Consider the following 25,728-nt stretch of genomic DNA (forward strand, 5'->3'; position numbering starts at 1 on the left):
TTATTAATGGTCATTTGTCGACTCTCAATGTAAGCAGGAATTCTGCAGACCTCAAAGATACATTGATATAATAAAGTAATAAAATAGGATTAAAATAAAGAATTTTCAAAGAATAAAAAACTTTGCATGTGTAATTACACAATTACACATATAAGACAGATTTATGTGACCAATATCTTTTGCTTCCACATATGTGAAACATAGAGACTAAAAAAAATTGTCAGAGCGTCATATGTCTGTCAAATTAATGTCATAAAAACGTCAATAATACTACTGAAAACTGGAAATCAATCACTGTTCCAAGCATAAATTAATGTTACAATTGTGTTATATTATTGGTTATGTTTGGAATGCATTGCACTGTCTATAACTTAAATTCCCACTTGAACTTATTTAAGTTTAGACTGATTAAAACATAGGAATAACGAATACTTACTATATTTAGTTCTAACAAATTAATAATTTAAATTTAGCTTTTGGGTTGTGGTGCGTTTAAATATTGACCCAACCGTTGGGAAACGATGGAAGTGACTCGGAAAAGTAAGTTTTTAATCGCGAGACTGGCGTTGTAGGAAATAAGTATTATGTGCGATGATTTAAAAAAACAGCCGTATATGTAATAATGACAAAGAAATATAAACTAAGACCTTTTGCTTCCAATGTTCGCGTACATTCTTCAATTTCATGCTCAACCTCGTTACACGGCATATATTGATTGATAGAGTAAATAGTAATTTATACTCGTTAGTGTCAGAAATATTAATTTAAATTGAATTCAGTTGGTTAATCTGTTAACAATAAAACTTGTGTATACAGAATAACTATTTAATTTTAATATTTTAAAAAGTTTTAGTTGTTTAGAAATATATAAAATTGCTATATCTAAGTATCTATTCTGTTTATTAACTCCCTATAAGCATACATGAAATATCATAAAAAAGATTTAGTGAATGGAACTTTATAATTATAACTTTAAAGATGTCTATTAATTTAATTTAATTAAGTTTGTCATTAATATTTAATAAATTTGAATTAAAACACATTTTAATATCCTAATTATTTCCAGATTTTAATGAAGTGCTGCCACTTGTTAAAGATTCAATACAGAGATCAGACTTTTTGGCAATAGATACGGAGTTTACAGGTCTTATGAACAGTAGAGAATTATCTGTATTTGATACACCCTCTGAATATTATACTAAGGTTGTAAATAGTTCGTCAGATTTTTTACTTATTCAGTTTGGTTTATGTGCCTTCTGTTTTGATAAAGTGAACAACCACTATGTGAATGAGGCTTATAATTTTTACCTGTTCCCTCGTGGAAGCCCTGGACCAGAGAAAATGTTCCTTTGCCAGAGTTCCAGCCTTGACTTTTTGGCTGCACAAGGTTTCGACTTCAATAAATTAATCAGAGATGGTAATTATGAAATACATTATATAAACTTTTTTTTTCTTTTACTGTTAATTGTCAATTTTTTTTTCTTTTTAATTACCTACTTATAATTGGCAATCTGTTTTTATATACGGTTGTCCAATCTGATGGCTCTTTACTATTATATAAACTAATATTTTTTATTCTCTACATCATTAATATTTTTCCAAAACTACCATTATCTGTTTATATAAATAGAATAATTAAAATTTAATTTTTAGAAACATGAGGTTAGTTCATATGGCCACATACTACTTAGATATAACAGTAATAAAGTAAATTTTTTTTTGTCATGAAAACATGCATAGACTATAATCTTACTATTATAAATGTCAAATTTTGTGAGTATGGATAGAGAGATTGAAGGACGGATGTTTGTTACTCTTTCATGCAAAAAGCACTGAATAGATTTTAATTAAACTTCACAATAATATAGCTTATTCACCAGATTAGACAGGTATAAATTTCATGTGGGTGAAGGCACAGTTATTTTGAAATGTATGTAAAAATATTTTAAAGATTTTTCAAATGTTTATGAAATCAAACTTGTTATTTTCCCTTTACTGTTTAAATTTACTAAATGTCAACATATGTTAAATATTTTTAATAATAATGGGACTTCTCACTCATTCAGTTTTTCATTCGAGTATGAGTATAATGAGTAGTCATTCATTTTTGTATAATGCTTTTATAAATTTAATGTAGGTATTTCATACATGACGGGTCCAACTGAGAGCAAGCTGAGAGAGGCACTTGCAGAGAAACAAAAAAATTACACAGTAGTTAAAAATATAATACCTATTCCTGAAGAACATAAGCAGTACATCAAAGATGTATGGTGAGTATTTTCTATTATATTTTGTTTATATATATTTCCACCATAAGAAAATACTTGAATTAATAAATGCAAGGCTTGTGTGGACCAAATACCTTTAATTGTACCATTTAATACATACCCAAGTTGATGTTGTTGTTTTCATTCTGTTAGTAAAAGATTTTATACCTAACTGCATTTTATGGTATCTAATGTTTATATATCTAATTAAATTAAAATCTATAATATAAAATGAATGTATATTGTAATGGTTTAAGTAATTTAATTATTTTAAATAAAATATATAAATGTAAGATTTTACCATCCTATAAATTGGTAAATATTGCTGATCACTTGTTAATTACTGTTAAAGTCTCATATGAATTGATATACATGCTTTGTTTGTAAACTAATTTATACATGCTACAGATTGTTATTGATCAAACTAATATTGAATGAAATGTTAAAATGTGTAAGACTAAATAAAACAATATAAATTTCATTTATTCCAGTGAAAGTGTGAAACAGTTTGTAAATAAAGGTGTTGAAAGTGAGATGGTGATAGACAAATGCAATCTGTTTATCAGAAGACTGTTATACCAGGAGTTGGGTCAAAAGTTTAAAGACAAGGTGTTTCTTGACTCCAGAACATTAGAAAATAAAGACAGGTATGTTTGTATTTTTATATGCACACAAAATATTTAACAGTCTAGTTGTTATATGTATATTTTAGAAATAAGTTGACTAATTGACTGTTAGCACACTGCTTTTCGTTATCGTTATTTCAATATTGTGGTGAAATGTTAAGATGTTACATCTTGACAGAAAATAGTAATACTATTAGTAAGTATGTCCTTTATATTTTAGAGTTCTGGTTGTTACGCGATTGACGTCTGATACTCACAATGCAGCTAAAATTCAAGAAAAATCAAAGAAAGAATGGGAAGAGTTTGAAAATGCTGTAGGTTTTTCTAAAGTGGCCCAACTGATCAGCGAGTCAGTGAGTAATTATTTTAATATGTTTATGAAATTAAAATTAATGTAACAATTGTACTTACTGTATGAATTAGTATTAGTGGTAGCAATTGTTGAATCACTGGCACTTGTTGTTATTATAACAGTTGTTATAATAACGATTTAATTATTATTCTAATGTTAAAATGACCTAACCAAAAACAAAAGATTGAATATACTAATCTATACTTTCTGCAAAATTTGTAGTTGTAGAGTTGGAATGAAGATACAATACTTGCCGCACAAATTTAATAATGTTCACTCAAATAAAGGGAGCAATGTTTGTTTAAAAAAGAATGGCAAAATATGTTATATATCCGATATTATATGTTACTTTTATTTCGGATCGGTTACGGTTACGAATATTTTTTTATATCGGTTATACGATAGTTTCGGTTACGGTTCCGGAGCTCCCTAACACCCCTGTTATTTACTAATAAGAGTGTAACTCCTATTGAAAAAATAAGTTTTATACTGAAGACACCATTCATAGCCACTGAGAGACAATTTTTAATATAAAATCTATAAATATTTTATTTTGTTTCAGAGAAAGCTTATAGTGGGACACAATATGATACTAGATATTCTGCACACACTAAACCACTTCTTTCAACCACTGCCAGAAGACTACACTTCTTTTAAGGAGTTTGCACATTGCATGTTGCCCAGGTGTGATTATTTGTTATGCCATAATCAGTGCAAACATAGTTACTGGTTTTCTGATGAAGCAACATTTTATATGATTTATTAACACCTATAATATCAGAGCTCTCTATTTTGAATATGTACTAGAATCGGTTCACCAAATGACAAATGTGTTCATAGAAATGTATACTTTTTAATAACAGTAATAAGATTTAATTTTGTAATATAAAACCATATTTTTACTGTTATAATATAATTTGAGGTACAGGCATCAACATGATTTGACCATAGACATAAGTTTCTTACTTAATGGATTATATTATTTTGTTTAATTTCACAAATATTCAGTGCGGAAACCTGAACAGCGCTACTGGAAGCTTTATATCCTCCTTCTCTATTGGTGACCAAATTCCGATCTTTTTTTTATTAAATATTGCGAAAGCGGTGTTCAGGTTAGGTCAGTTTGAAAAACTGAATATTTGTTCTCTCACACATGCTAATGGTATTGCTACCAGACATTTAAACAAAATAATATAAATCTATTATGTAATGAGATGGATTTCAGCATAATAAAACCTACTGCTATAAAATACATAACTTTCTATGTAAATTGTCTATTCTTATTTTAGATTATTAGACACAAAGTACATGTCAAGCATGCCCCCTTTCAAAGAAGAGGTGAATTCCAATGTTTTGCAGCATCTGTATGCAACATTATCGAAGTCGCCATTTTCCTTGCCAAAAGTCGGTACGTGATCTAAGTTATATTAAAATAGCTTTGAACATATATACAAAAATATGTGGTACTAACCCAGGACAATTTATACAGCGTGTTCTAGTCGCAAACCAAACAAATCTTTTACTATATACTGTTTTAAATTTGACGCGGTCATTGTTTATACGTATAATTATACTATTGATACTATTGTTAATTATTACTAGTTATGCCCGCGGTTTCATCCACGTTAAATTTCAATATATAAATTTCAGTAAAAATATAGCCTATGTATTATTCTGATGCCTAAACTATATGCTTTAAAGTTTTATCAAAATCCGTTCAGTAGTTTTTGCATGAAAGAGTAACGAACATATACGTACAAAGTGCGAAACTTATAATATGACTAGCTACTCGCCCCGGCTTCGTCCGGGTGTACATGTATTATACATATAAACCTACCTCTTGAATCACTCTATCTATTGAAAAAACCACTTCAAAATCCGTTGCGTAGTTTTAAAGATTTAAGCATACATAGGGAAGGACAGACAGCGACTGCGACTTAGTTTTATACTATGTAATTATTAAGATTTATTATGTATATTAAACATGAAAGTTTAAAAATAACTAAAAGGCGGTAATTTTAAAAGGATCTTGTGGTAACAGAGGCGTCGTCGGGGCGGGGCTACAGCCGCACGGATGATAAACAGCACGAGGCCGGGTACGACGCGTACGTGACCGGCGTGTGCTTCCTGGCGATGCACGCGCACGTGGCCGCCATGCGTGGCGAGAGCGGCGCCCGCGTCTCCGCTGAAGACTCCCCGATCCTGCGGCCCTTCCTCGACAAGTTGTACCTATCGAAGACTGCGTACCAAGATATACCCTATATGAATTTGAACGGCGATGACCGTGAGTTTCGCCATTATATATTATTTATATTTATGTACATTAATACTATGCTTTGTATCCCAAATAATTAAAAAAACATTGGCTAACTCCGAGCGAAAGTTTCCTTAAAATGAGTCTAACCCTTTTAGAGATTAGCAAAAACAATGAGACACAAACAGAAAAATATGTTTTAAATTAAATTTTTGCTGTAAGTTTCGTATATTTATATGTGTTTAATTTTAAATATACATAGATTACTAAAAATACTTTGTTGTGGCTGTCAAAATTGTAATACCTATCTATAATTTTCAGCGAATCCGCCGAGGGACCACGTGTTTTACTTCACATTCCCTAAAGAATGGCAACGTAATGAAATTAATCAACTCTTCAGTCCATATGGTGAGTTTATATGCTATTTATACATATAAAAATCAATTAAAATTTTTATTTGCTAAAACTCAACATGAGCTTGATAATTTTAAAAAATGATTACTTAATTTAATAAGAATTTTGCTAAACATCTATTGTATGTAAACCATAGCTATAAGAACGCAGGACATGCTACCACAAAGCTCGACCATTAAACGATTGTTCACAATTTTAAGAGTAATTAAATGCTAGCAATTTACCATGTCAGGTTGACTTCTACGCGGTTACCCCTGAAAACCTTTATGATATAGCAGTCGGGTGCAACATATTAGTATTATAAATTAAAATAGAAATAGAGTATATCTGTATATTAATATTGAATTAAAAACTTTGTACCGCTTTTTATGAAAATTGCTTTACTCCTCTGTACGTAAGCCTCTGTACGCACAGAGGGTTATGAAATGTCGCACACTTATAGTCTATATAGAGAAGTGCAGAAGCTATTTTCTTTTGATTATGCATAAAAATACATTTAATCAATAAAAACAAAATGGCATACTACTATGTGTTTAATACACACTAGCACTTTGTTAAAATCTGTGGTCAAATCGAGAATATGTTAATATTGTCTGTCTTAAATATTATTTGTCTATAGAATCTTAAAAACGTTCAAACTGACAATTTACATTAATTATAATCGAATATCCATCATTGGCCGACTAATAGTTGTTATAATTATGTTTTATTTTCATAAGGTGCGGTGACAGTACAGTTCGTGAGCGAAACGACGGCGCTGGTGGCATTATTGAACCGCAAGAAGGCGAAAGATGTGATGAAAGTACTCACTAAACATAGTCGCATTAAAATCCTGCCGTTCGACCTATATAAGGTAACAAGTAAGGTAACTGTCCTGTTTACTAATAATAATAATCATCACCTAGAACAATTTACATAACACTACGTAGTCCCAAACTAATACATCTACTGTCAACTGTTTAAACCTTGAAACATCGCAGTTTGATGTGGTTTGACTTTTACAAACTATTGTTCTTATATTTGTTAAGTAGTTAATAGTTAATAATTTTAGCCCAAAATTATTTATTTATTGTAAGTTGGAATAATTATTAAATTTTTAATGTTATCACTCGTTGATAAGGTAAATAAGTGATTTGTATTTAAATTTTGCCGTAAATTGTACGTCAGTTCAAAGATATATCGCCCATTCCAACCCACCTGTCGGAAACGCAAACTCTGAATGGATATATGGGAGCAGTTCCCTTTGCCTATCCTTTAAACAATAACAGAACAAAAAAAAAGCAAACTTTGAGCGGCCGAACTTTATGTACATTGTTCTGGGATATTAGATCAGCCGATTCTAGTAAAGTGTGTATAATTTTGTATTTGATTGATAGCTACTCAATTATAAAATTTCATTGTTGCATGTCACATGTAAAGCCATTTTCTGGGGATTATCTCAAAAGAAAAGGTATGAAAGTTTTATTAATGGTTGAAATCAAATAGACACAATTCACTGATCCTGCGTCTGTAGATGTGAACAATAATTATCATAAATTCTGAAATTATCTAAATGCTCCGCGACGCGCCGCGCGTGCGTCCAGCGTGAGGGAACTGGGCTAACTAAAATTTTTCTTTTTGCAGTTATGGTCTCAACCTAGGAGTTCTTTATTTCTTTAGTGTTTTTGTTTAAAGGTACAAAGTCTAGAGTCTAAAATAAAATATTTACATTACTAATAAAAAGTTAATCTATGAACAGTTTAAATGAAATAGTCTTTCGTCAATTTCAAAAGTTATAAAAATATATTTCAAACAAATAAAGCTCAATTTTATACTTAAACTTAAAAATGTAAAGTAAGAATAAAATAATTTAAAAGAGCAACACGCAAGTTTCTAGCTCGTTCTTCTTGTGATGAGACAGCTTCCCGAATGAGCGGTAGATTAAAAAAAATGTGATGACTATTCAAAAGTGCTTCAATGTAAGTTTATCTGAATAAATGATTTTCTATTCTATTCTATTCTGTTATTGTCCACAGATGACAGAGGAACAGCAGCGTTTGCAGTTAACAGCGAAGAAGACTACGGCTATGTACGTATTTTTTTTAATGTATTACATTTTTTTTAATGGATGATAATTGAGTTGTGTAGCCACCAGCGCTAACGGATTACGCTGTCGGTGCACCAGGTTTTTTAAGTGATTATGGTTTTAAACCCTCATGATAAATTTGTAGGGGGTCGCGGGGTCGGCTCCTCGAACGGCACGGTATAATTGTATCAGACTGCGTGTTTACTAAGTAAATATTTAAAAAAAATAGTAACTAGTTATTTTTATCAGTTGTCTAGTACCCATAACATAAGATCTGCTTGCTCGGGACTTGGCGCTTTGTCCTGAGATATAGAGAGAGATTATTATTATTTAGCCGGCATTTTATAGTACATTACATACATATATTTAGTAGTGCTTGTTATATTTATTAAAATATTTTTTGTAAAGAAACAAAATACAATATTGTAACAGACCTACTAAGGCACTCTAAGAACAGAATAGAATGGAAAATCATTTAATCAAATAAATTTTTGAAGCTCTTTTGTCTCTTAGTCATCACATTTTTTTTCAATTTATCGCTTATTCGGAAGGCTGTCTCATCATAAGAACGAGAAAGAAACTTGCGTGTTGCTCTTTTAAATAATTACTAGCTTTTACCCGAGGCTTCGCTCGTATAACTTCATTACTAGCTGCTAGATGGCGCTGAAGTAGCAAAATGTAGATATTTTATTTCTTCTCTTTTTTTTATAAAAAATATTTGTTTTTTTTTAATAAAAAATATCCTATGTTCATTCTAATACTTCCAAGAACATGTGTATAATATTTCATAATGATCGGTTTAGTAGTTTTTGCCTGAAAGTATAACAAACATCCCTACTTTCTAATTTATAATGTTAGTAAGGATGTTGTCACTTTACATTTTTAAGTTTAAGTTGAATACAAACTACCGATTAGCACTAATTCAATATAAGAAATACAGTTGCATTGAGAATAATGCGATAGTAAATGTTATGCATTTAGAAATAGAATTCAAAATCACAATACATTCATAAATGGAACTGAGAATGAGTAGTTTTCATTTATGTTCCTCCATCTTAGGCTCGGATACTCTGAATAAGTGGAATACTTGATTACCTAAATAATTTTCTATTGTGGAAATACAGTGTTTAATGTGGGTAGTTTTAGTGCAGGTTTCGCCATTGTACGCTGAGATACTACAGCGGATCGTGAGAAGATAGCTCTTGTGTCACCACACGTTGTTATTTTATTCGGACATTTCGTATAATGTTATAAATTCGAAGCTATGTGTACGTCTAGCTGCTTGTTTTCTATATATTTACGAAAAAACGATAATGGATGTTAAATAAGTTTATGGTGTAAAGATAAATTGTTTATGACGAATATGAATGTTTTATATAAAATATCAGATAACAGTTGTGGGTTATAGACAGTTTAATATAATAACCCAGGGTAATTTATACAGCGCAGTCAGGTCCCAAGCTAAGCAGATCAAATGAAATCATTTTCATGTAGGACATTTTAGATTTATATAATTGTATATGCATATTGATAAATCTAATCCTCCAAATAAAGATGGGTGACACTGCATGTTGTCAACTCACCCGGCCGGCCAGCGGTGGTTCTGGGCCAGACGGATAAGGTCTGCCTCGGTGTCACTGTTATATATTAAAGTAAATTAAAAAAGGCACGGACGAATATGTCTGTGGAAAAATGTATTTAAATATAAAATAAAAAAAAAAAAAACTTAAATTAATCTTTTTAATACTGAAATACATTGTTTTGCAAATAAATACGTCCGAAACTATTCCAATACAAACGACAATAATCATAAATGTTTGTATTGTCCGTTGTCATTCTGGTTGAAAACTTTCGCATCAAGTGAAAAACTAGCAAGAAACTTGCGTTTTGTTCTTTTAAATAACTTTACATTTTTAAGTTGAAATGTGTGAATACCAAGTACCAACTGGCAGTGATTCATTAATTTATATAATATTGATATATATTGATATATGTATTATAAAATCCAAATAAAATATTATTTACATCAACCAAATAGAGAAAATTAGGATGGAGTAAGTGCATGCTATATATAAACCCAGCGTGTGGTACTCTGTAACGAGTAAGGTCTTTACAAATCTCGCTACTCGAATTCCAATTCGTGCAACAACAATCTAGACAACATATAGTACCTAATTAATAATTTCATAACATAATACGCTTGTAATTCAAACCGGGAGTCTGCCGTACACATGGTCACACTACTCAGTAGCTTGGACAATGGCGCGTGGCGATACTGGCGACCTCGCGACCTCGCGTGCGCGCTTCCGCCATCTTGCATTTTAATGTGCCCGCGCAACATTTGCATACCATAGACAAGTGAGATGATATTTTATTCTCATTTACTTAGCTTTTAGGTTAAGTGGTTTATAGTTTTAATTTAAATCATTGTAGGTACTTTATTTTGCGGAAGTATTTGGGATTGCAACGTTGGTGTACCTGTAAAATTAAATTTGTTGCCAACACTTTTATTTCACAATATTAATCAAGCTCATAGATACATTAATAGTAAACATGTAATATAAATAAATAATTCTATACAATTGAGACAGCCATTAAGTCCTAGACTAAGTAGAGCTTGTGTTATGATATTACTTTTTTTTTTAATTTATTCATAATATAAATATAGAAATACCCAAACTAAATGTGAGGTTATGTCCTAAGAGAAAACTACACTAATACAAACTATGGGTACTAATGAATAGAAATGTTTGAAGTTTGGCAAAAGAATTGTAGTCTCGATTATTGTAACTAAGGCTGTATGATAAACCACTAAACAACCGAGGTCCTTAACATCTACACTTTCTCTCTGGCAAGTGACTTCTCTTAAATTTTCCACTTAAGTTTAAACAAATTCGTGACTACAAATGTGTAATTGTGACTTTGGAAAAAACTTCTTTTGTAATGAAAAAAATAATTCTCGAATATAACCGGCAAAGAATATAGTGCCGGTATATAGTTCTTTGCCGGTTATATTATTTAATATATTGTTACTTTTATTTCATAGTTGAAATAAAAGTAACAACATATTAAATTTAGATTATTCTCATAAGTATAGACCATTTGTAACACCTGCATTTAATGTAAAATAACATTTATTTAGTTTCATTTATTCAGATAAAAACAACAATATTCTAGTAGGTATATCTACAAATATAACTTGACACGTAAGTTATGTGTTCATAACACGAGAGTGGGTGTATTAGTAAAGCCCATAGACAATTTACATGCCCTCGCGAGTGCCACGGGCCACAGAAACAGATGCCAGGCTGATTTGCACACACGTCATTGTACTGCGTATTGCTGCCCATCAGGGTTGCCAACCTTAAAAGTTTGAACTCGTAAGAAGCAGGTAAAAAATCTTGTACTGTCGCTCTTCAGGCTTTTTTTTTCGAATTATTCTAATGCCGGAAGCTGGCCTTTACAGCTATAACGAACGATAGGGTAAAGATGGCACTTGAAACCCGCGGATGGACTTATAGAGCGGCTCGCTCTTCAACCTCGTTCAACGTCATATATATTTTGAATAACGGTAGGGCAGGAGATGGGGGCTATGGCAACTTGTACAGTTTATGTCATATATACTAATTACAAGTTAAAAGTAACTTAAGTACAAAAAAAAACAGTAAACCGAAATACCGTTAATACGTCTTATATCCCTACCACAACTACGAAAAATACTTTATAACCTTGAATAGATTTTAGAGAATTATCTCTACTATGTCAGCTTTCAAACAAAAAAATGCATTTAAGAGCTTGACCTCCGATTTACATACAGACCCACTGACACGTGAAACTTATAACAACACCTTGCGTGGGGGTTAAAATTAGGTATACAACAGTAGAAACTTATTAAAAAAAAATTATAACCGTATACACGGTATATGTATCAGAAATGATGCATTTCTGTATTAGTACAATTTTGTACATACTATCCACACCAGCGGAGCCTCACTCTTTAACCAAATGGTTTCATAAACACGTTACTATGGCCGGGCGTATCCTTTTATTTATTTGTCAAGTACAAGACAACATTTTTCTGTTTGTTAAAATTTTCAATCTGTGTGTTTTTAAACGTTTAATAAAAATTTAAGTAAACTTACTATCTGAGGTACCTAGAGCTGAAAACCAAAATGTTAAAAAAAAAAAGAATCTTCGTACGGTTGACATCCCTGGTATTCATAATCGCTGCACAGGTTACTATAGGATACCGTGACATAAACCGTATTCCGTTGTAATAAGGATTAACTGTAGTTCATCTGCAACTCGTCCAGTAAAAATCGTTTACTGTTATTCTCGACTGTAACGATTTTATTTGCTCAGGTCTCTTTATGTGTAGTTATTATTTGAAATGGCCGCTACGGTTGTAAGTTTAGAGATAAAATTATATATATAGTTAGATATATATAGTTATTTGAGAACTAGTATCACGGAATTGATATCTATCTATTTTTTCTGTGTAGCCGAGAAAAATTAACAAATGTAAGAAAAGATTTAATATAAGTATGGATATACCATATATAGTTAGAACTAGCGGAATGCTATCTTTTTTTCTAGCTAGACCCAAGTTAAACTAGCGAAAGCTTGTGTTGTGGGTACTAGACATATACTTGATACATATACATAGATATATATTTATTTATTTTTTTCGTAAATACATATATATTATATACGGAAAACACCCAAACTGATACAAACAATCATATTCATGAATACTAATGTTTGTACCGTGCGAGAAATCGAACCTGCGACCACCGGGACTAAGGCGGTGTGCTAAACCGCTAGACCACTGAGGCCGTCAATTTTATTGAAATATCTATACTATCACTATTTAATTATTGGAATTAAATGAATCAGAAAACTATTCTTGAGCCGAGTGGACAATTAAAAAAGAAAAAAAAAATCTTCTGAAAATGGCACTTCTTTTTTAATTTCGTGTTGCGGCGCGCACGCGCCACAAACGGGGTCGCTCGCGCCTGCTGCAGATAGCTGCTGGTAGTTCCGCGCCGTGATTTAACAGTTCGTGACGATGGAACCGTGTTAATGTTGTGCCGACTTGTTTATGGTTTATAACAATGCTTCACGTGCTATCACTTCCCTCGTATAGTGTCTATGGTTTTATTGGTGGTGCAGTAATATACTGTATTGGGGGAAAGGTATTTTAGCAATGTACCATGTCAAGTTGAACTTCACGCGATTCTCTCTGGTAACGTTCACGAAAGTCCACGATATATTTTTAATAAGTGTATATCTTAAAGGTTTCACAATAAGATCCAATACTGTATAATATCTTGATACACTTTGGCTGAAGTTTTCACTCCTTTTTCACAAAAATGTAATTTTGTGACTCCTTGATAAGACACGCCCCACCAAACCATCTCTGACGCAGGATGATGACCACGTGTTACCTTTCCGATCACTTGAGCAGCTTCTTTAGAACTGTGAGCGTAGACTTTATCATTTTGCTTATTGTAGTGTTTGTTGTGTTTTGTGGGGGAAGTGAATGCGTCAATGAAACACAAGATCAGTTTTTAGACTAACTGTATTTCTTATTTACCTTGATTGATATATCCCACATAACTAATATATAAACTACCCGGTAGTGTTCATAAATCATGAATTTTTTTTCATATGTATAGAGGATATTTCTTTGCCTTTCACCTGCGTATCGCGACAGGCGTTTAGATCGATCCATACTTCTTTTTATTGTAAAGATTGATTTAGCGCAAGTCCGGTATATCGATGATAAGCACCGAGCTTTAGATCTTGTTTTACAATACGCGACCGAGTCCTAGCGGAAATCTTCATTTCTCGCGATAAGATTTTTGATTCTAATGGTCTTTCGACGAATTTTAGCTTTAACAGCATTAACAGCCTTTGTAGTTCTAACAGCACGCGACCGCCCCTATATTTTCTGGTCTTCGACAGATGAAGTGTTGTTGTATCTGTTGATAGTACGATATACGAACATACGGCTGATACCAAGCTATTGCAGTGTCTGGAATATGACTGACGGCTCCATACCCACTTTGTGCAAGGCGATCACTGCAATCCTATTTTTATTTTCTTTAACATTATTTTCTTTAACACCCCATTCCATATTGTAATTTGATCGTAGACACGAAAAAATATGTGAAAAGGCGCAAAATCGAAAGAAGTTTTTAAAATAATATACGTGTTCCAAATTAAAAATAATAAAAAGTTGAAAAAAAAGAAAAGTTTTTATGTAACAGTATTTATAACTAGACAGTAGTTATATGAACGAGTATATCGACTTTATAAATATGAATGATTATTCTTAAAGTGTTACCCTCAATCTTGTGTTCCGTTAGAGATAATGCAGTGAAATGACGTGAGGTGAAGCAGGCTTGAAAAACGAGCGCGAAGCTGGTTGTCATATTAGATTTGTTTGGATACGGGGATTTAAACACGCTGCAAGTATTGAAATTTTAACATTAAATTCTATTCTATTAAACATTTGACAGCTTTGGTGATCTAGCGGTTTAGCACATCGCTTTACATTCGATGGTCGCGGGTTCGATTCCTCGCACGGTGCAAACATTTGTATTCATGTGTATGATTGTTTATATCAGTCTGGGTGTTTTCTATGTATATTATATAAAAAAATCTAAGTATTTATATCAGTTGTCTAGTACCTACGCAACACAAACTCTTCTTATCGTGGGACTATGGGCGTTGTTTTAATAGTCCAGGGTTATTTATTTATTTAAACAAAAACAAATTAGACTTTGGATAATTAAAAAATATGTACATATTTTGTTTAAATAATATATTCTTATCATAGGTTAACCGCGATTACGTCCGCGTGGAATTTAACTTTTTTTTACTAAACTAAGTATAGTTTCCAGCATATAATATTTATAAGTAAACAAAAATAATTAAATTACATATGTATAAAATTCTCGTGTCACCATGTTAGTTACCCATACTCATCCAAAAGGGCTTGATTGATTTTTGAAATTTTATATGCATATTCAGTAGGTCTGAGAATCTGCTAATATATAGCTTTCATACCCTATGTGGTAATGGTTGTCCCTAATAGTATTTTTTATTTTTTGGACATAATTGTATTTTTTAAATAATGTGGCCTTAAAAATAATAACAACATAATGGTTGTCCCTAATAGTATTTTTTATTTTTTTACCAATTGTATTTTTTAATAGTGATTTTAAAACATTTGCGTGGTCAGCTAGTATAATATAATTATGTACATCCATGACTTGCTCATTCAGTAATACTGGCCGTTTATACCCTGACATTGTACAAATGGTGCCGCCCGACCCCGCTCGCGATTTATTGTTAATACACTACCGGTTAACGAGTGTATATAAGTTCTCTGTTGTGTTATGGCCGAGGAATGCCACCTCTACGTGCCCGAGTAGCACTTGTAGATTGGACTCCGAGCTAACAAGATCTGGGAGGGCCCTAATTTACTATGCTCCGTGGTGCTTAAATAAATGAGGTTATTTTACTAATGCCTATTGAAACTTGGAGGGAATACCGATGTCTTATATGGATAGTGTATTGTTTTGATATATATTCTCATGTCATGCGGTCATGCTTTTTTTAAGTCAGCATAGCATAGTCGTTCTTGTGTAGGGTATAGAGTACCAACCACATATGTAAGCGGAAGGGGATTGTTGGTAATCTGAACTAAAAAACAATTATTAGCAATGCTAAGATCCGGCCGGTCAGAGTTTGCGTTTGTGACAGATCGGGATTTTTCATGATACAAAAATTTGTATTTATGATGAGATTGATTGTTTGAATCAGTCTGGGTGTTTTCATTGTATGGTTATGTTTGTACTTAAATAAAAAACTTACTATTTATGTCAGTTGTCTAGTACCTATAACACAAACTCTGCTTAGCTCGATAAATGTAAATTGTCCTAGATTAATATTATTATGTCCGTCTTTGTAATATAATCCACTTTCCTGTGATATTTTATTAAGATAAAGATCATTAAGCTGCCTAGTTATGAAAATGCAACAAACAAACAATTCACATTTGTAATATTAGTATAGATTAGAGAGGCACTGTCAATCCTCTCGCGGATCGCGATATATAGATAGATAGATATCAGATCTCGTCTCGACAACGACCGTCCCGCGCGGAGTTGAATTCCTCTCGCGTTGTCGCCTGCCCGAGGTTCATCAGGCACCTAACAGGCGAATGATGTCACGTGGATATTGCTCCACTGGATTAGGTATATAGGTGTAGATAATTGAAACAAGAATCTCTGTCCTAATTGAAATCTCTATTTCTTAATCTCAAAAACTCAAGGTTACATTTCGCATGGAAAGTGCCCAAATGCCTATCCTCTTCCCTTCTATTCTTTATTCTAATGTTTATCTACCTACTCCGTCTTTCTCCTAAAAGACCAGCAACACAAATGCAATTTACTACACCTCATCACCTGATTGTCGCCAGTGTTTGAGGGTGACTACATCACGCTATAATATTAAAAAAAAAACTTCACAGATTATTTTAATACAGTTATTAAATTTAAATTTATTTGAATAACATTATTTTTTGGAACGTCAAGAATGTTAAAAACATCTTGGTTTGTTGGGTGTTAAATAGTTTCAGAAACTAGAATTGATCTACCCAACGTTCCTCGTATCTTCTATGCGATTTATATCTCTGTATTCGAAGTATCGCTTTGCACAGCCGCCGATTGCCGACAAGATGCTATCGTCCGATCTCATTAGTTAATGGCGGTAACGGCCAATTACACTGAGTGACGCGTCCGGGGCAAATTGTGAGCGGGGACATGAGGTTTACGTATTTGGGGCCGCTTTCAGTCGGCGTCGGGCGTCGCGCGTCGCTGTCGACACTGTCGCATCACGGGACAGTACCTCGACTGTGTGAAATGGACGTGTCGCGCGACAAGAGACATAATGCTAGAGATTGAAGCCCGGTATCCATATTAGGGACGATTCATGTATTTTGCATTTTAAAACAGTCAAGTTTATATCTGTAGCTACGAAAATACAAGTGAGGAATGACATTTATAATAATGTAAAGCTAAAGAGTTTATTTGGCTGTTGGAACGTACTGTTATTATTATATTATGTGGATTATTGTACTAGACAGATTTGACATTTTTTTAATATATAGCGAAATTCTTGGGCTTAATTAACATTACGCTACAACATGTAAAAGCCGATTGAAAAGAAAAAATCGGAAAGATGCTTATTGGAAACGAACTATTACCGCAGGTGGGCAGTATGATGCGTTGATGAGAATCGGTAACAGAACACGTTGGCGATATCTTCTTAATTGCTTATTAAATTTATATAAACTTTATAAAGCTATATTTTACCCGTCTTATAAGAATGTCTTGTAGGTAATTTATTCCGGTTTATTGTAAGCAGAATGACAAAGTGCCTTGGCTTCCTTTTTACCTTGCTTAAAAATAAATAAGTTGCGTACGAACGCGTAGCGACACTGCGGCGCGGCGACGCGACGCGACTCGGTGTCGCGGTACAAGACCGATTGGGAGACTCGCTTATGTGCTAGGCTTACATGCCGCTCACTTTAAAATAATAACCATACTTGATGGCTTATGTTAACAAGATTCCATCCCATATTGTTTATTTGATAAAGGCATAAAATACTTAACTGATTTTAAAAGTTATTCATCAATGGGCATTTGCAAGACGAGACGGCTCGCTAGTGATTTAATATATTTATTATGCTCTCTCTCTGCCTAGCCATTTCCCATGTTACCAGGAGAGGTGACCCCAAGGTCGACTTTTCTGGTCTTTCTTCGCCAGGCACGTCTGTACTGGGTCGTCGAGTCGTTTATTTCCGTTTCTTTAGCTCCGTATTGATAATGGTCTGCCAAGTTAGTAGGGGTTTTCCTCGTCTCTTTGGGCCGGTGTCAAAGTTTAGGACTTTTTTGTCATGACTCTCTTGTATTATTATATAGCCATACCACCTTAAACTTGTCTCGGTGAGTCTTTGATGGGCCGGATCTTAATATTCCCTAATATATTTATTTTGTATTTGCAATAATGTACAATGTCGGCATGTAAGCCTCGCACGCACGGCTGCTTTACCCACCATCGACTTGTCGTCGAATGGCGGACAAACGATAAATACTGGTAGCGATTTACAGAGTCATCGTAAACGTTAACATAGCCGAAACCGACGTAACTTCAGATCAGGTTACAACCGACAACTCCCATATTTCCCCTTTTAGGGCCTTTCCTGACTCGAGCTTTAGATTTAAGCGGTGAAAGTGCGCTAAAAATAGCGTATAATGGACATCAGGAAGCGTTGGCCGGCTCACAATGTTAGGTTGATGTGAGGTCACGGTGTTCAAATGTACTCAGCTATGATGAGCTGGAATTGTTTAGAGGATATCGAAATATAATAGTTATTTTTTTTTATTTAAATATCAATACATGGGTCGTAACTTCATTATTGTAGTATAGTATTGAATGAAGTGTAGCGAATTTTGTAGGAAGATACCCACTACAATACGCATGCTTATTTCTTTCTTTCTTTTTTTAAACTTTATTGAATTTTTGTATAATATGCCGGTTTCATGCTTTTAGCATTCTCTACCAACCGAATATATCGAATAACATATCTTGTAGAGTCTTGTAAAGTAGTGTGAGATATAGCTGTGAAATTACGGGGTATTTAGGGTATTATATAAATAAAGATTTTTCAGAAGTCACTAAAATATACTCATACTTACCCCGTAATTAAGAGTACATTTTAGTGACTTATGTGAGTCACCGTTCCAACGGGGTCATATAATAACACGGTGCCCAAAAACAAAATCGCCACAGCTGTCTGTTCGCTTTTAAATTACGTAACAGATTTTATTGCAGTTTTCAGCAATAGATAGAGTGATTCAAGAAGATTGTATATAAGCATAATACATGCGTGTTATATTATAGGACAAGCCGAGATATTCAAAGATTTGTACTGCATACGTGCGAAGCTGGACGGGTCGGTAGTTAATGGATATAGGCGACGGTTGCTATTTACATGGGTGGCCATCATTTCTTTTGCCATACCAGTTACAAAGAAACTAGGTACAGAGCAACTTAGAAAAGAAAAATGGAGTAGTAAGTAAAATCCAGTTAAATATAAAAAAAATGTTCACAGATAAAATTAGAAATGAAATAGGTAAAATAACCAAGTGCACACCTAAATTGTATGCACAATGTAATGGCGGGAACAGAGCTTATTAGTGGCGCTGTACAAAAACTGCCGCGTTACAAGTCAATCAGATGTTGCTTTAAATAAGTGTCATCTGCGAAGGCGCGCCGCACGCCTTATATGGTAGGATGTATTTGATAAATAGCGTACGCCACGTGCATTTCATCTGACATTAGTCACTTTAATGAAGAGTAACATGTGAGCCACTTATAAATATTGAAAGGTATAGCGCAGGCGGACGCTTGTTATCAATACTTTGAAACTGCCGGAGCAATAACGCGATGATGGATATTTCTCATTTATATGTATTTATGGATTTCTTATGGGATTTAGAATGGTAAAGTAGTCGGTATATCTGATGGTGAGAAACCACTGTGGTCTGTAGTTAGCTGCAAGCTAGCTGTTAGTGCAATATTATTCATTGCAGCTCCGCTCCTATTGGTCGTGGCGTGATGTTATCCTATACCTAGCTTTTATTGAGAAATGGGCTATGTAACACTAAAAGAAATTCCAAAATCAGGTGTGTAGTACCGGAGATTATCAGGAACATTTAAAACTTTAGCTACCTCTTTGTAATAAAACTTTAGTATAGTTATTCCTTATTTTTGTATACATATATATATTTTGGGTTTTGTTTTTATTTTATTGCAAAATGCAATCATTATATTTGCACTGTTAACAATTCTTCTCAGTACCATCTATGGATGATTTGGAGACAATAGGGTATATGGTATGCATGAAATTCAAAGGCTTCTTAGCGCCAGATGTAGGTGAGACTTTTTTCATTTTCTGTAGTCTCTTCTCTTATGAAAGGTTTACTCAAATAAGTTTGAAAGGTTTACGTTCTTTTCTTTTCTGAAAGGTTTACCCAAAAAAGTATTTTAAAAATGTTGTCAAACTTTTAAATTTTTTTTAAAATGTTTCTTCCGGCTCCATGAAACAATTTAGTTCGTTAGTCTCACGAAAAAAAAAATGGATTTAAAACGAGTGCAGACTGGACACTGTTGCCCAGTCCCGTGGTCGTGACCGTGTCTGAGCAATTTGGCGTTAAGTGTCGTGTCGTGTTGCGACAGGTGAATGCGAGGCGCTAGTGTCGCACGTCCCTACAATTAGTCCCAATTAAACTGGGACAAAGTATTGAGATAGGTGTTTTTTTTTTTATCAAATCTCACACTTAATTGAAGTTGGTAGTTTTATCTTGATCTGGTGATCTGTATTACAGGTTATGCCTATCTCAAACACCAGCTCCTCACAGCAAATCGATTCAAATAATAAATTTAAGTATTTTACAATAAAGAATACTACACGTATTGTTACCATCATGTTTGTGAGGAGAAATTAATAAATCATATTATATTATCTTAAGTCACAACTGCATGTTTCGCATTATAATTATTGACTTTGAATGTACATTTATTATTAATAATAATCTAATAGGATAATTAGATTATTATTATATACACAGCGCCATCTGACCCAAGTTAAGCTTGTGTTATGGGTTACTAGACAACTGATATAAATACATAGATATATATATTTTTCGTAAATATTCAGACATACAGACAGACATCCATACAAATATACATGAATACAAATATTCAGGAACCGATACAATTATAACAGCTGTCCCGGCGACGTTGTTTTCACTTAAAATAAAAAAAAAAAAAAAACTTATGAATAACATTTAGGGGGATGAAAAATAATGATTCTGTACTCAATACGCTCACAAAATTTCATGAGAATCGGTCAAGCCGTTTCGGAGGAGTATGGGAACGAAAACTGTGACACGAGAATTTTATATATAAGATAAAGAGAAGGAATACAGAATGTTAATGTATTTTTTAAATAATACATTAAACACACAATAAATCAATAAAACAATATTACACACTACCATATATTTGACACACACGGATAGAAGTATAGTCTTTGACAATAAAACCTTAATTGTTTTGCTTATTTGCTTAGTTCAAACTTATAATTAAAATTATCGTCGAATTTCGACCATCGGGCGATCACTAGTTCCAAGTAATGTTACATTCAAAATATTTATTGAATATTATTTTTCATTTGTTTCAGAAACAAACCTGAGCCATTACAGCCAGTACAGCAAGGTATTAATTTTATATTTTTCGTCATTTATTCTATCTTTCATATAAAATTATTGGGAATGAATGAATAAGGTAACAAATAGCCGTATTGTTACAGAATTGAAAGTGAAAGAAGAACAGGTAAAGAACAGCGTGAGTATTCGACACAAGAAGAATTCGACATCAGAGGTAAGAAATTAGTATTTTAATTTTTTTTTATTACATATACAGCAATATTTTACTTTATTATATTTAATTATATTATATTTTAATTATACAGGAATCTCGAAATTTTAAATAATCTTAGTTTTACGCAATACAAGGTATATCGTAAAAGCTATCAATGTATAGTAAGGTATCGCTAAGCCAATTTTGAATGATAATGGAATGGTGCACTCGCCTGCGCTAACGGTATACGCTGGCGGGACACCAGTGGAGAATGATAAGAGGATGAGGTCAAGTCAGTTAGCCCATAGTGACGAATTCACCAGGAATCTTTCATCAGGAATTATCACGATGGTTTTCAGGGGGAACCGCGTGGAGGTCAACGTCACATGGTACAATGAGGTCTATAGCAATGTTGTTATTAGTTCACATTACTAACAATCGCTTTCCCGCCCAAAACAAACGTAAAATAATCACGTAAATGAAACAGTTTCACCAAGTAATGAAAAAATTAAAAAATAATATTAGATGTTTTTATTATATTGTCATAGTATATTCATTAAGTACGTTGCCGCATAGTTCTAAAGGTTTTAAAAAATTTATTTTTATTTTTATTTGTTCAATTGACTTGTAAATTATCTCACCATTAGGATGTGTACCTTTGTGACTTCCACAGTCTGCTCTAAAATTCTTCTATAAATAATAAATTTTTTGCTCAAATTGTCACCAATCTATTTGGTCAGCTTTACGTTGCCTTATTCGGTGTCTTGCGGTTCAGTACACCGCCTTCCGATGGTCATGGATTCGATTCCGCGTAATATTTGTATTCATATATTATGAATGGATTAACAAAAAAATGTATTTAAGTATTTCTTTCAGATGTTTGGTACCCATAGTGCATTTATTTATATTGGAGTTATATGGCGCTCTATGAAGAATTGTTCTGGGTTATTATTATGTTGAAGAATTTCAATAAATGAGACCAAAAACATGTGACCTGCATAATCTGGCAACTCTGGTACTCCTTACGTCAATGCGGAGCTCTTGATACAATCGAAGGTTCTGGAAAACCCTATATATATGTATAGATTTATACTAACCATAGGCTAGATACAGTAATTTAAAAAATATATAGATCTTTTTAAGTTAATATATTTGTTTTAAATCATATAGCCAGAGGAAACCGAGCCAGTGATAAAAAAGAGCCGACTGAAGATTACAATAAAGACAGACAACAAAGAAAAGAAGGAAGAAGTACCGAATTGCGAGGTATATTTAAATTAGAAATTTAGTCAGGAGCATTATGGTCTAGTGATTACTACCGCGTCTTATAACCAATAATTGTCATTTTGTATCTGGACGACACAAAACAATGTGTCAATTTAAAATTATGTCTGATTCTCCGTTAATGGTAAAATCAATAAACAAAATTCCGAAAGAATCCGTGAGGATCGTTGGTTTTAGATATACTAATTGAAATTGTAATATCTAAAAATTGACTTAAAAAATAGGCGAAAAATGTACAAGTTGATTTTCCAATTCTTCTTAACTAAAGTAGGTAGCTGCACTTTTTTTTATTTGTGAAGTAAGTGGCGACGTTCTTTAGGTCTTTAGGTCGTTTAGGTCTTTGCAAGGTAGGAGTAGTGGTAAAAATATAACATACATAAGAAGTAGAAATATGGGAATTTGAAAATTAAAATGTGGACATGTCAAGTGTTGGTTTCACTAGAACTTAGACATTTTGTTAATGCCTCAGACTATATGGAGCGTATTGTTGGTAACGCAAGCCCCCTGAAAACCGTTAAAATTTCTGGTGAATTATCGACAATAGCCTTTATACGACATTTTATTTCACACGCGCTTAGCATCGCACGATTTAACGGAAGCAAGCGCGCGCATACTTGAGTGATTCTTCGTATCGTATTTTTGTATTAATTTTTTTACGCCCGATTGCGTCGTCTTTTCATGTATCTATTCATTTTTAAAAATATGAATTTTAATATTATTCTAATTTTATTTTCCGTAGACACCATTTAAATTGATAAATTATCAACAAATCTGTAATTAGATGTTTCCTGCATGTTTAGGTCTGATGATTATTTATTATAAAAAGTGCGAATGCACACATGCATTTTTTAAAAATTCATTGTTAATATTATCCGACTTCTATTTTCCGTAGACACAATTTAAAATTTATTAATTATCACAAAATCTATAATTTGCTCTATTGTTAGATGTCCGCTATTTTACAGAGATAACTATTTATAATAAAAATCACGAACGATTGAAGTACGAAAGTATGCGCGTGCGGATCGCGCTCGCGCGCTTATTCTCGGTTTCTTTGTCTGTCTTTACTTGCATACTCTTTTTCGCGTGAAAGCAGATTTGCGCGTGAAACAGCGTACGCCGCTGCAGGCAAGGCAAGGCAAGGCAAAACAAAGCAGCTAACTAACCTGACATGATGCTTATCTTTCACTAGTATCAGGCCAGCAGAGATGTGACCAGTATTTTATTTCAAATACAAGAAACCAATCTCCATTTTGTATTTAAATACTGGTTTTAATAAAGCTTTTTGTATTTTACTTGAAATATTTGTTAGCACAGGCGAGGCACCATTCCATTATCACCAATTAAAAAAGTACTGACAAGTCCATCTGGGATTAAAGTTACAACATATGTACAAACATCGTCACGACATATCCCAGATGGAGTGTCAGAGGCATTGTCAATCATTCAACGTCATGGAGAACGCAAAACTTGACATGTCCACATTGCGCAGGGTATATTTGAATCCAACCTGGCAGAGTGCGAGCTATGGTCGTCTTTCGGATTAATTTCTGGTTCGTAATCGCAGTTTACTTCATTGGAGAGGTAGTAAGAAATATGAATTGATATATAAAGATTTTTTACTGTTGGCCTGATTTGAACTTTGGCGAAATTAAGTTGGACATAATTCAGAGTAGTAATCCACTAAGCCACTACGCTCTCAAAGAAATATTTTATTTTAATACTCCATCTTTACTATAAGGAGAATATATACGTACCTATATATTAATATGTTTTATTTATAGGTTGGTCAAGCTGAAGAACCATCGCCAAAAAAGAGGTTGAGAAGTACAAGTTTAAACGAAAAGAAAGAAAAATCGCCGAGTCAGGTATGTGCCATTTTTAATGTATTTCGAATGGCAAATTAGCATAATGACGGATCACCTGGTAGTAAGTGGTAACCATCGCCTATATATGAAGGGCGCCAAGGACATCATCATATGATACCTCATGCATTGCTATTAAGGAGGACTAAGATCTTATAGCCTTCGTACCCTGGAATTTCACTGCCACATATCATTCTCTCATCGTAACATAGCTAGTAAAGAAGCTGCTTTTTGGCTAAAATAGATAAGTGAAAGAGCTGAACCTTGCCTAACCTCTCGCGTTCTTTTTATTTTTTTTTACGTGGGGAAAAATTTCTCGTGGAGACCCGGCCGTCTCAGGGGTTGGACGGACGGGTACTGTGTGACTCCTACTCACCAAAAACCCCACGATATTCCTCCTCGCCGCCATAGTGCCAGGGTCGCGGTCGCGGCCAGCTGGCAATCAACCGCGGCGGTTGCCCGCAAGCGAACTGGGAGGAACTCTTTCCAGTTCCCCTGCCTCCGCCCACCGTGGGGAAGACGCACCGGAATACGGGATGCGCCTCCCCCCCATCTCGGCTCCGGTAATGTAGACGGTAGACTTGAACCCCTGAGACTGTCGCCCATACAGAGCCGCGCCCGCTCCGCACGTGTCTCTACAAGAGTAGAGTCATAGCAGGAGCGGGCCACCAACGCGACACTTGACAGCCGGGACAGGCCCCACCTGGGCCTATTGTCCCAGCCTGCGCCACCCCCCTTAGCCGGACTATCGGCCGATATATTAGCAATATCCCGAAAGAACTACTACAATCCCGCCCAGGGCGTACCAGAACTAAACCATTGCTCGGCCAAATTAAAATATGTAAATAGGCTATGGTTACTGCATAACATGAGATGGGTCATCGGCTAGTTTCTATAAAAAAATAGAAGACTATTATGTAGTTGTCGTTCTAAAATGGAAATTAAATCTAACAGGCTACAAATGAGACAGAAGAGAAGGAAGAAGAAAGAAAAAACGTCACGTGGCCGAGCGATAGCGACCGCGCCAACGGCGACGCGGCCGCACCCGCACAATGCGTCGCTGTCTTCAAGGAGAGCGATAGTTGGGCGTAAACAATAAAT

The 25,728-nt window shown here is 33.8% G+C and overlaps 1 protein-coding gene across 4 annotated transcripts; it reads left to right on the forward strand.

Moving 5' to 3' along the window:
- Positions 1-201: 201 nt before the first annotated feature.
- On the forward strand, positions 202-25,728 carry LOC131852456 (poly(A)-specific ribonuclease PARN-like). 4 transcript variants are annotated; one of them, XM_059203113.1, is made up of 16 exons: positions 222-540; positions 1,067-1,417; positions 2,138-2,270; positions 2,759-2,914; positions 3,114-3,246; positions 3,808-3,929; positions 4,535-4,653; positions 5,287-5,529; positions 5,821-5,907; positions 6,633-6,766; positions 7,929-7,981; positions 21,300-21,334; positions 21,429-21,499; positions 22,649-22,744; positions 24,547-24,630; positions 25,582-25,728. In XM_059203113.1, exons 1-16 carry the CDS (start codon positions 522-524, stop codon positions 25,717-25,719), a joined length of 1,974 nt encoding a protein of 657 aa, XP_059059096.1. In that variant the 5' UTR covers positions 222-521; the 3' UTR covers positions 25,720-25,728. The 4 variants fall into 4 exon arrangements, with proteins under 4 accessions (XP_059059098.1, XP_059059097.1, XP_059059096.1 ...); XM_059203112.1 differs by having other exon boundaries at positions 228-540; positions 6,633-6,778; XM_059203114.1 differs by lacking the exon at positions 22,649-22,744 and having other exon boundaries at positions 209-540; positions 6,633-6,778.

Source organism: Achroia grisella, unplaced genomic scaffold (genome assembly GCF_030625045.1).
Source record: "Achroia grisella isolate CSIRO2021 unplaced genomic scaffold, CSIRO_AGI_Agris_v1 utg853, whole genome shotgun sequence".
Lineage (NCBI taxonomy): Eukaryota > Metazoa > Arthropoda > Insecta > Lepidoptera > Pyralidae > Achroia > Achroia grisella.

Coding starts and splice junctions, on each gene's coding strand:
- LOC131852456 (XM_059203112.1), top strand. Junction 21,500..22,648: donor AGAAGAATTCGACATCAGAG/GTAAGAAATTAG, acceptor TAAATCATATAG/CCAGAGGAAACCGAGCCAGT. Junction 24,631..25,581: donor AAGAAAAATCGCCGAGTCAG/GTATGTGCCATT, acceptor TAAATCTAACAG/GCTACAAATGAGACAGAAGA.